The sequence below is a fragment of the Mobula birostris genome, chromosome 8 (genome assembly GCF_030028105.1).
Source record: "Mobula birostris isolate sMobBir1 chromosome 8, sMobBir1.hap1, whole genome shotgun sequence".
NCBI lineage: Eukaryota > Metazoa > Chordata > Chondrichthyes > Myliobatiformes > Myliobatidae > Mobula > Mobula birostris.
In genome coordinates this window covers 47,272,018-47,284,007 of record NC_092377.1, presented here as the reverse complement: position 1 = coordinate 47,284,007, position 11,990 = coordinate 47,272,018, and the positions used below count along the sequence as shown (strand labels likewise).

General features: G+C 41.8%; 1 protein-coding gene across 2 annotated transcripts in view; it reads left to right on the top strand.

The window, feature by feature from the left end:
* The first annotated feature begins 1,349 nt into the window (after window positions 1-1,349).
* kctd3 (potassium channel tetramerization domain containing 3) overlaps window positions 1,350-11,990 on the top strand; it is a 93,569-nt gene continuing 82,928 nt past the window's right edge. The window contains exon 1 of one of the 2 annotated variants that reach the window (XM_072265123.1): window positions 1,350-1,571. In XM_072265123.1, coding sequence (XP_072121224.1) covers window positions 1,498-1,571 — 74 coding nt within the window. In that variant the 5' untranslated portion in view covers window positions 1,350-1,497. The remainder of the gene's footprint in view (window positions 1,572-11,990) is intronic. The other variant, XM_072265124.1, reaches the window with a different exon arrangement.

Genomic DNA, 11,990 nt, shown 5'->3' with positions numbered 1-11,990 from the left:
GATGCTCGTGTTTGGTACAATAACATATTAAAAGTTATGACTGCGATGTTTAAAATTACATTCACAGTACAGTATCAGGACAGTGTCAAAGTCAGATGTATTGCCACCTGTCCAAGTACACGTACACACCGCAATGAAAAACTTACTTGCAGCATTATCATAGGCAGATAGCATCAGATATGCACCAGTCACTAGACAAAAAGCATAAATTAAAAACAATTTTAACAAGAAAGAACACAATTAGAACACAAGAAAATCCATTGTAGTGCAAGGTGGTCATGATTGCTATAGCGAGTTAGCGATTGCAGTTGCGATTGTGTAGGCTGGTTCAAAACCCGAATGGTGGAAGGGAAGCACCTGTCCTTGAACCTGGTAGTGTGGGATTTCAGGTTATTGTACCTACTGCCTAATGGCAGCCGCAAGAAGATGGCATGCCCGGATGGTGGCAATCTTTGGTGATAGCCTCTCACGTAGGAACTTCCCATGGTGGGGAGAGATGTTCTGTGATGTGTTGGGCTGAGTCCACAATTCACTGCGGCTTATTTTCCTGTTCTTTAGAATTGCCAGCACAGCCCATGCAACCAACCAGGATAATTTTAACAGTGCGCCAGTATAAATTGGTTTGTGTTCAGTAACATGCCAAACCTTCCTAATCTCCGAAAAAAGTTAAACTGATGCACCTTCCTCGTGATTGCATCTATGGGCTGGGTCCAGGACGGGTCATCTGATATGTTAATGCCCAGGAATTTAAAACTGCTGACTGATCACTGCTGATCCCCCAGGGATAATTGCCCTCCTTTCCCTTCATGAAATCAGTACTGTAATTAGTTCTTTCGTTTTACTATTACATAGCAATTTACGCCCCCCCCCCCCATATTCAGTAGTGTCTGGCAAAACCTTAAAAGCTATACCTGATATATTTACAATTACTGTCACGCTATCAGGACAATGTCAGAATTTGACTCTCTTACTGAATTGAAAGTCATTGCTCAACGGTTGTCAGGATCTGGTAAAACATATTTACAATTACTTTCACGCTGCAATATCGCGATGATGTCAAGTTATTACACAGCAATTTTACTCTCCATTACCTTACAAACATAAATGTTGGTATGTTTTCAATCAGGAGAAAAAAGTCCCATATAAATAATATAGACTGGGATTAAAAAGATGGTCATGAAAATACAGAGCAACACATACAGAAATATAGAGCATCTTCTTGTGCTTGTGAAAATACAGATGTCTGCTTAAGTTTCAAATGGGAAGTGAAGCGAGGGCTGGTGGACGTAGAGAGCGGTCGAGGGAGGTGTAGTGTGTCTGCTCGAGCGGCTGGGGCGCTGTGACGTGACTGCGCCCGGCAAACGGGCGGGCGTGGGGAGGCGGCCGAACGCCTGCATCTGGGCCTGGGCCTCTGTGAGATGCCTGCGGGAAGATCGTGATGTAGAGCCGCAGCTACGTTGACCGAGGCTGGGCTCAGCTGAGTGGTGTGCGGCAAGAATGGCAGGGAACTGTAGCAACTTCGCGGCGGCAGCGGCTGGCGAGATCATCCAGCTGAACGTGGGCGGCACCAGGTAAGGTGGGGGCCGGCCTGGCACCAGGCGAGTGGAACAGAGTAACGCGTCGCTGCGGTGGTGGGGAGGGGTTGGCTGGAATTTGGGCCGGGGACGAGAATCTGTATAGCTAACCCTCCTCACTCGAATTGGATCCCCTGATTGATCCTCTCTACCCTCGAATTTCTTAATTAGCTCGTTAACACTGTCTCCCCGGGGAACCTCAACAAACGATGTCAGCTGTGGCACAGTGCTTGGCTCTCTCGTTCTTGACATCTCACCCCAGAGTTGGCTCCCAAACTCCAGCCTAGCATAAGAAGTACTGTGCAACATCAGCAGCCTTTTGACGCTTTGTTTTCCCAGGTGTGTGTAAAAGTACACTTGCATAGAATTCTTTTGAAGAAAGATATTTCCTGGTCATTATTTATCCCCTATCCAACATTGAAAAATATCTTCAGGCTGTGATCATTTTGTTTGCAGGAGCTTGTTGCACACGTATTTCCTACATTTGCGATATTAAAATAGATGTAAAATGATTTGAACATCCTACATGGGGCATTTAAAACATAACTAATGTGACTTGACATTGTCAGTTCTTCCATTTAAATCATAGCTGGCCATGTGTCTTTATTCCTGCTGTTTTTCCATATCTCTTAATTTCGTTTTTGAGTTAGAAGGGTGTAAAAATACATTGTAATCAATTTTGAACAATACATTACTATAGGGAATGATTATAGCAAACCAAACTGGACTCTTTTAGAGAAATAAGAACCTTTTTGAAAAATGAAATCAAATCTATAGAAAGAAGTTACATAGTTTTGGAAGGTGTAGAATTGGGTAGAGTTACGAAACTGCAGGAATAATAAGACCCTGACAGGCTTCTGAACAGTAGTCAGGATGTGGGCTACAAATTACAATGGAAGATAGAAATTACATGTAAAAAGAGCAATGTTACAATAGTGATGAGGGATTTCAATTGTGCAGGTAGATTGGGAAAATCAGATTGGTGCTGGATCCCAAGAGTTGGAATTTGTAGAATGCCTACCAGATGGCTTTTTAGAGCAGCTTGTGTTTGAGCCTGTGAAGGGAAAGGCAATTTTGGATTGGGTGTTGTGTCCCTAGATTTTATGAGGGAGCCTAAACTAAAGGAATCCTTCGGAGGCAGTGATCATAATATGATCAACCCTGCAGCGAGAAAGGGAGAGGCTAAAGTCAGACGCGTCACCATTACGGTGGAGTAAAGTGAATTATAGAGGCACGAGAGAGGAGCTTGTCAAAGTTGATTGGAAGGGAATACTAGCAGGGAACACTAGCAATAGCTAGAGTTTCTGGGTGCATTTCAGAAGTTGCAGGATAGAAACATACTGAAGTTGAAGAAATATTCTTGAGAAAGGATGAGTCAACTGCGGCTGACAAGGGAAGTGAGAGAAAGCATAAAATCAAAGGGGAGGGCATATAATATAGCAAAAATTAGTGGGAAGTTAGAAGATTGGGAAACTTTTAAAAACAAACAGAAGGCAGCTAAAATATCTGTAAGGAGAAAAAAGATGAAATATGAAGGTAAACTAGGTTTTTTTCCAGATATATCAAAAGTAAAAGTGAGGTGAGAGTAGATATTGGACCACTGCAAAATGCTGCTGAAGAGGCAGTATTGAGGGACAAAGAAATGGCAGATGAACTTAATAAGTATTTTTGCATCAGTTTTGACTGAAAGGCACAAGCAGTATGCCAAAAATTCAAGAGTGTACGGGGGCAGAGGTAAGTGTAGATGGTATTACTAAGGAGAAGGTGCTTGGGAAGATGAAAAGTCTGAAGATAGGTAAGTCATCTGGAACAGATGGACTACAACCCAGAGTTTTGAAAGAGGTTGCTGAAAAGATTGTGGTGTTATTTATAATGATTTTTCAAGAATCACTAGATTCTGGAATGGTTCTGGAGGACAGAAGAATTTCAAACGTCACTCCACTTTGAAGTAGGGATGGAAGCAGAAGAAAGGAAATTACTGTTATAGGCAAGTATTAGTTTGACTTCAATGGTTGGGAAGATGTTGGAATCCATTATTTAGAATGAGGTTTCAGGCTACTTGGAGGCATATGATCAAGAAGGCCAAAGTCAGCATGGTTTCTTTGAGGAAATAAGAAGCAGGATAGACAAAGGAGAGTCAGTGGATGTTGTTTACATGGATTTTCGGAAGGCCTTCGACAAGGTGGTGCACGTGAGGCTGCTTATCAAAATAAGAGTATTATAGGAAAGATATTAGCGTGGTCGAACATTGGTTGACTGACAGGAGGCAGCGTCGGAGTAAAGGGGTCTGGTCTGGTTGGCTGCCAAAAAGTGGTGTTCAGCAGGGGTCGGTATTTGGACTGCATTTCATGTTATATGCCAGTGATTTGGATGATGGAATTGATTGCATTGTCACCAGGTTTGCAGCTGAGATGATGATAAGTAGAGAGTCAGGTATTGTTGACGAACCAGGGAGTCTGTAGAAGGACTTGGACAGATTGGGGGAATGGACAGAGTGGCAGATGCAATATCGTGTAGGGAACTGTATGGTCATTCACTTTGGGAAAAGGAATAAAGGCATTGTCTATTTTCTAAATGTGGAGAAAATTCAAAAATCAGTGATGCAAAAGGACTTAGGAGTCCTAGTGCAGGATTCCCTAAAGGTTAACTTGCAGGTTGAGTTAGTTGTAAGGAAGGTAAATATAATGTTAGCATTCGTTTTGAGAGGACTAGAATATAAAAGCAAGGGTGTAATGTTGAGGTTTTATCAGGAGTTGGTCAGACTGCACAGAGTATTGTGATCAGCTTTGGGCCTCTTATTTAAGAAAAGATGTGCTGACATCAGAGAGGGTCCAGAGGAGATTCACGAGAATGATCCTGGGAATGAAAAGGTTAATGTATGAGGTTTGTTTGATGGGTCTTGGCCTGTACTTGCAGGTAGAAGAATGAGGGGGAATTTCATTTAAAAACACATCAAATATTGAAATGCCAAATTAGAGTGGGTGCGGAGGGCATATTTCCTATACAGGTTTTCCCTGCCATCCGAAGGTAGAGCGTTCCTATGAAACAGTTCGTAAGGCGGAATGTCGTAAAGCGAAGAAGCAATTACCATTTATTTATATGGGAAAATTTTGTGAGCGTTCGCAGACCCAAAAATAACCTACCAAATCATGCCAAATAACACATAAACCCTAAAATGACAGTAACATATAGTAAAAGCAGGAATGATATGATAAATACACAGCCTATATAAAGTAGAAATACTTTTCCACAATCATTGCTGGCCCTGTTCTTCAGAGCGAAAATCTCATGCAAGCGCTCTCAGCAGAAAATCTCACACAAGCGCTGTTGGCAAGAACACTCTCTCCAGTAACCTTTAAGCTATGAAACTGCTAAATCATACCAAATAACACTTAAAAATACACAGCCTAAATAAAGTAGAAATAATGTATGTACAGTGTAGTATAACTTACGGGAATTGGGAAGACAACGCAGAGCACACTGATGATGGTGTTGGAGTTTGGGTGGTGCAGTGGCCCCCACCCTCCGGGCCGCTGGCCGATACCGATCCGTGGAGCATGCAGGGGTACAGCGGTAGCCGGGAGGCACACAGCACATAATTGGGGGCCCAGATCAGAGGCGACGCAATTGGCAATCACCCCTGATCTGGGCCGACATTTACGTGCCAGGCGGCACCTAATTAATTCGCATGTTTATTTCGGCTTTTTTCTTAAAGATGTGCTGTGTGCCTCCCAGCTACCGCTGCATTCCCCGCGAATCGGTATCTGTCTGCGGCCTGGGGGTTGGGGTGATGGGACACGAAGGTGTCATCTCATTGTCGTCTGTTTCCATTAGGGCAGGCAGGTCATCTTCTATGCCTGCCTGCCTTGATGTCAAAGGTCAAGGTTCGTCGTCTGCTGTGGCTGATGTGGAAGGCTTGCTTGACTGCTGAGCTTCGCGCATATTTCTATCATACAGTTCTTTGTAAGCACTCAAACCATCTTGCAAATATACCCTAAACCTACGTACCCTTTCAAAATTAAAGTCGTACTTTTATCATTGCAGTGAAACTCTCACATAGTTGCTTCACGTTCAGTTCCTGGACGACTTCTCTTTCGCTACTGAATTCGGTTTCGATTGTTATCCTTTCCTCTTCCAATTGCATCAGCTCTTCATCTATCAGTTCTTGGTCATGGGATGCCAAAACCTCTTCAATATCATCTTCGTCAACTTCCAAAAGCCAAACTCACTTTGTCCTTGCTTCGTTCACCACGGTCAAAACGTTTAATTATGTCTAGTTTTACGGTAAGTGTAACACCCTTACGAGCCCTTTTAGGCTTTTCTGATACCTTAGAACTCATCTTGCAAACGGCTGCTCATAGGCATGTGTTTAAGCAATGCTGGCGAGAATGCAGTTCCGAATCCGGGGGAGAGCAGCTGCTCGGGGCGCATGCTGCTTTTCCCCGCGTGCTGCCTTTCTTCTTAACAGTGAAAACACCTTCTGCTAGCAAAAACAGGTAACTAATGTAGGTCTTTCGTAACAGTGAGGTTTCATAAAGCTAACGTTCGAAAAGCGGGGGACACCTGTAGTGGGTGAGTCTAGGACCAGAGAGTTTTTGGTCTTTCTACAAATATTGCAGATGGTCATATATAAAAGCAGCATCAAGCTGTTGGAGAGAAAGTATCAAAAGTAGTCACTGGTTGGGTTTTGTCAATTTTTCAAGCTGTGTTGCTTTCTAAGTAAGTTCCTTGCAATTGAAGATAAACAAAATCGTGAACGGGTTGACAGTAAACCCGGGAGATTACAATAAACAATTCCCTTGATTCACTGTTCTGCTTTCTCTATCCCTTGGTGAACCTCTTGTGTATTATAGCCATTTGTATTTACTGGATGCATGAGCAATTGCAAGTACTAATGGTTATTATACACTTTTTTTTTGTTGGCTGGAGAAAGTCTAAAGTGCATGGATTTTATCGTGTTATTTGCAATTGGTAATAATCTTCTCAGAGTCCCCACATGGAGAGTCCTGTTATGAGTGGATGTACAGTGGTATTAAAATACTGGTGATTATATATTGAACAAAGCAATTGTTTCCCGGAGTTAGTTTATGCAGTAATTGAGACAGGAAGATTTCACCCTGTACTCATTTCAAAGGCAGGCCAGACTAATGAGCGCACAGTCTCCTGGGTCAGCAGGGTTTGAGTTCGATGTGAAATGAGTTTGGCAGTCTCAGTCCAGCTGATCATGGGTCTAGGCCAGTGGGTACAGCTGACGTTCATTAAACACGAATGTTCTCTTTATTTGGAAGCTAGAGGATATTTTGATGTGTGAAAAAGGGAAACGTTATTGATACAGCAGTAAGTGTAGTTGAATAAATCCTCCATATTCGTGACATTATTGAGCTGTGTTGGGGTAAAAGCAAAAAGACCTTTACAGATTTGTTAGCAATGCCATCTTCACTCGAAAAGTGATTGTTCTGGATATTTCAAATTGGTCGAGGTCTAGTCTGATGCTAGGTTCCCTTACATTGAACATAACCAAAACAAAGTTGGCTTTAGTGGAATATTTCAGAAAACTTTATAAGGTTTCTCATTGTAGCAGCTATATGATCATTATAAAGCAGGGTTTAGTCAGTCAACATTACTGAGCAGAAATTGAACTGTCCCGAGTAGAATGGATTGTATAGTGCTGCAGATTAATGTATAATGTGCTGGAATGTTGGAAAAGCTTGAAGCAATAATTACTATAAGGTAGATTGTGTCTAAATTTTGTTCCTTTCTGTGATGTTCAGGAGATATTTTTGATACATTTTGAAAATGTTATATTCTAAATTCATGATAGAATATAACATTTAGAATATAACAAACTGATCTAAATTGTTTCAGAATATAGACTTATAACCCATATCTTAATTGTGGGAAGAAATCTTTTGCTAAATAGTACAGCTAGTTCTGAAAAGATTGCTGTAACAGCACCTTGTAGTCACCTTGTAGTCAATTGATAGTTTATTTCTTTGAAAAAAATGATTGTTCTGGATATAAACTCTCACTGTTTTGTAGATGTGAGAATGTAAAAACTTCACTGTTTAGTCTCTGTAGGAGGGAGGTAATTGGCTAAGAAGTCTAATTTATTTTCACCCAATTGGAGACTGCAGTTTAGTACTTGGAGAAATATCAATGCATAATTTTGTAAATTGAGAAGGTTCAGTATTTTCTTTGAACAGTTGCTTATGGGATTAGGAGAAAATGTCACTTCTACTGAAACCAGTTTATACTTAAGAAAAGATTTAGTTACTGCAAATAGTGACTGCTATAATTGGAAATCTTGCATTTTATATATGAAAAGAAAATCTGTCAGCCAAATAGTTTTTTTTTGTATTTCTTAGGCAATCAGCAGCTAAGAAAACTTTTTTAGCTGTAATTTGTCAATAAAGTTGAAAAGGAACATTAGGAAAAACTCATGTATACTTTATTGGTGACTTATAAACCTGTGGTCTTTAAATTTTTTTAAAAACTTTGGTTGTTGAATGTTTTAAAATTTATGCTTTGCCAGCATGGCCTAGTTTGCCAAAATTATATTCTACCAGTAAAGGACTTGTGAGGTCACAGTCAGCACTCAGTGGGCCAAAGTGCCTGCCGTAGGCATGGCCATCGTACAAAATTATATTAACTAAGTAAAAGACAGAAAAAATCTTGCCAGTTATCTGCCCCTGAAATCTAGCCATTAAACTAGTAAGGCAAAACTCCATATCATTCAGAAAAAGTACGTAAATGTTGAATATTTTTGTTCAGAAAACTAGCTATTTAGATTAATCTTAAGGCAAGAAGTTTACACTCACCCTAGTCAGGAGAACGGCATAATTCCTCCTTGTCCATTCTCAAAATCACTCAGCCACAGCTTTATCTGAGAATCTGTCTAGTTCTTGCATGTATGTTTGTCTCGAACAGGAGTAAAACCTAGGACAAAACAAAAGCTGCTGAAGGCAAAGAGATGGTCAGTGTTCTGTATCGAGACCCTCCAAACCAGGGGTTCCCAACCTGGGGTGCATGGACCCCTTGCCTAATGGCATTGGTCCATGGCATAACAAAGGTTGGGAACACCTGTTGCATAGCTTGGAGTATTTATGGAAAGTCAAAAATCTTACAAGCCATTGGTGCTTTAAAAAGTGATTTTTTTGAAATTGCAGATAATGCCAATGGAAGAATAGTCAAGGTCCATGATGACCCTTCTTGAACAGGCCAAAATTGGCTGGATCTTGAGGGCTTGATAGACACCAATGGGAGTTGAGTTCTTACTTAAAGACTTTAACTACAGTTCCTCCAAGTCATCAGGCGACACTAGTTGATCACCTCATTTATAAATTCTTTTAGGAAGTTGTAGTAGTTATGGAGATTCTTGATTTGCCTTGTCTAGACTCTCTTATTTTTAGAGGAAGATTAGCATCCTGCATCAATTTCACACGGGCAAACATTTTTCGGAGGTAGGGCATTTATTGCAATATAAAACTTAGCAAAACTAGTGTTGCTGGCAAATCCAACTTAATACCATCTCAAGCTATCTGCTGGGGGAACTCAGCAGTTGAACAACATTCTTGGAGGATGTGTGATATCAGAGGAAAAGTATTGATGTTTCAGTATAAAAACTTGCATCATCAATTCATTTTCCACTCTGCAAATGCTGTAAAACATGCTGAGTTCCTCCAGCAGACTGAGTTGCTTCTTATTCCGACACTGCAGTATTTTGCGTCTCTGTTTGGTAGCACTTCCCCAATTGAAGTTAAAAATTCTTGGGAGGGGAAAAGGGAAAGAAAAAAAGTTGTTTATAAAGAATTCTTCAGGGTTTGTTAGCGTGATTACGTTACTTAAAAATAATTCACCATTTTGGACTGTTGACCTAGCAAGCCAAGTTCTGATCACTTCTTTTAATAAGGGAATTTTAGGAGGAGGAGAAGATGGCGGCGCGATGCAGCTTACGCAGCCACTCAGGTGAATTATATCTGTACTCTGTCAAGTAGGGTGCCGTGCACAATTCTGATTTGATGGAGGCAGTCGTGAGAGAACGGAGGAACATCTGGAGAAACTTCTGAAATGCCCTTTTCACTGCCGCTGTTACTGTGTGATCCTGAATCTCCAGAGGGGGAGGCCCCGAATCCTCGGCTTTGCTTATTGCTCGGCGGCCGGGACAGGGTTGAAGCGCTCGGCAGAGGTAGTGCTCAGTGTCGAAAGGCTGGTCGGAGGCTCGAAGTTTTTGGACGGACTCAGAGTTGGCTGCTGTTGGGTGCTTCCAATGCATCGACAGTTGTCAATGCCCGGAGGTTTATGGCAGAGAGAGTTTCTCCCTTCTGCCACCTGCTATCGGGGACTATCGGGAGTCGATCGGAACTTTGAGACTTTTTTTTTACTGTTCCCATGGTCTGCTCTTTATCAAATTATGGTATTGCTTTGCACTGCTGTAACTATATGTTATAACTATGTGGTCTTGTCAGTGTTAGTCTTTGGTTTGTGCTTTTTTTTGTCATATCACTCTGGAGGAGCGTTGTATCATTTGTTAATGCATGCATGCATTTCTAAATGACAATAAATGAGGACTGAGTGTCCTCATAATCTAATCTAATCGGGCTGCACTGTGGTATAGTAGTTGGAGTTGGTCTTGCACAGCTCCTGTAACCTGGATGTGATCCTTTCTTTAGGTGCAGTCTGTGTGGAATTTGCAAGTTCTCCCTGCACCACACAAACACGTGGTTTCCTTCAGGTGCCCTGATTTCCTTCAACACCCAACGGTGCGTCAGTTAGTAGACTGGTTGGCTACTGGCTGAAAACTTCGACTGTTTCAACACAATCCACCCTGCTCTGCTGGGGGCGAAGCTGACAGTGATGCAGGTGGATGCTTCCCTGGTTTCATGGATTCTTGATTACCTGACTGGCAGACCACAGTATGTGTGCTTGCAACACTGTATCCCCGACAGAGTGATCAGCAGCACTGGGGCTCCACAGGGGACTGTCTTGTCTCCCTTTCTCTTCACCATTTACACCTCGGACTTCAACTACTGCACAGAGTCTTGTCATCTTCAGAAGTTTTCGGATGACTCTGCCATAGTTGGATGCATCAGCAAGGGAGATGAGGCTGAGTACAGAGCTACGGTAGGAAACTTTGTCACATGGTGTGAGCAGAATTATCTGCAGCTTAATGTGAAAAAGACTAAGGAGCTAGTGGTAGACCTGAGGAGAGCTAAGGTACCGGTGACCCCTGTTTCCATCTAAGGGGTCAGTGTGGACATGGTGGAGGATTACAAATACCTAGGGATATGAGTTGACAATAAACTGGACTGGTCAAAGAACACTGAGGCTGTCTACAAAAAGGGTCAGAGCCGTCTCTATTTCCTGAGGAGACTGAGGTCCTTTAACATCTGCCGGACGATGCTGAGGATGTTCTACGAGTCTGTGGTGGCCAGTGCTATCGTGTTTGCTGTTGTGTGCTGGGGCAGCAGGCTGAGGGTGGCAGACACCAACAGAATCAACAGACTCATTCATAAGGCCAGTGATGATGTGGGGATGGAACTGGACTCTCTGACGGTGGTGTCTGAGAAGAGGATGCTGTCCAAGTTGCATGCCATCTTGGACAATGTCTCCCATCCACTACATAATGTACTGGGTGGGCACAGGAGTACATTCAGCCAGAGACTCATTCCACTGAGATGCAGCACACAGTGTCATAGGACGTCATCCCTGCCTGTGGTCATCAAACTTTACAGCTCCTCCCTTGGAGGGTCAGACATCCTGAGCCAATGGGCTGGTCCTGGACTTATTTCCTGGCATAATTTACATATTACTATTTAACTATTTATGGTTTTATTACTATTTATTATTTATGGTGCAACTGTAATGAAAACCAATTTCCCCCGGGATCAATAAAGTATGACTATGACTATTTACAGCATCCATTAACTGCCTGGTCTGCTAAGTTCCTCCTCCAGTATTTGTGTGTGTTGCTTGGATTTCCAGCATCTGCAGATTTCTCATGTTTGTGACTTGCTATACCTTTTTCATTTCACTCAATAATCACTTGAACACTACCCATAATTAAACTAATGGAATATGTACTGTATCCAGTTACTAATGAATACCGTGAAATCTATTATTGTTATTGGTAGCTTGAAAAATTATTCGAAAAATATATGGAGGAGTTTGTAAAGTTAGATTTCCATAAATTCCATCATTTGTAACCTGAGGAGTCCTGTACTTTTATCCTGTTTTAATAACTTGGCCTCTGCTTTCCTGGAATATTTTTGTTGGAAGAGACAAAATAGTAAACCGATATGCAGCTCAGTTGCAAATTTAACCTTTTTTTCCAGTAATTGCTCACCTTTATCCCATCATGCAGTTACATTAGCATTCAAGCTGCAAGCAGTTGCTGGGTTATACAGTGCCTATAAGAAG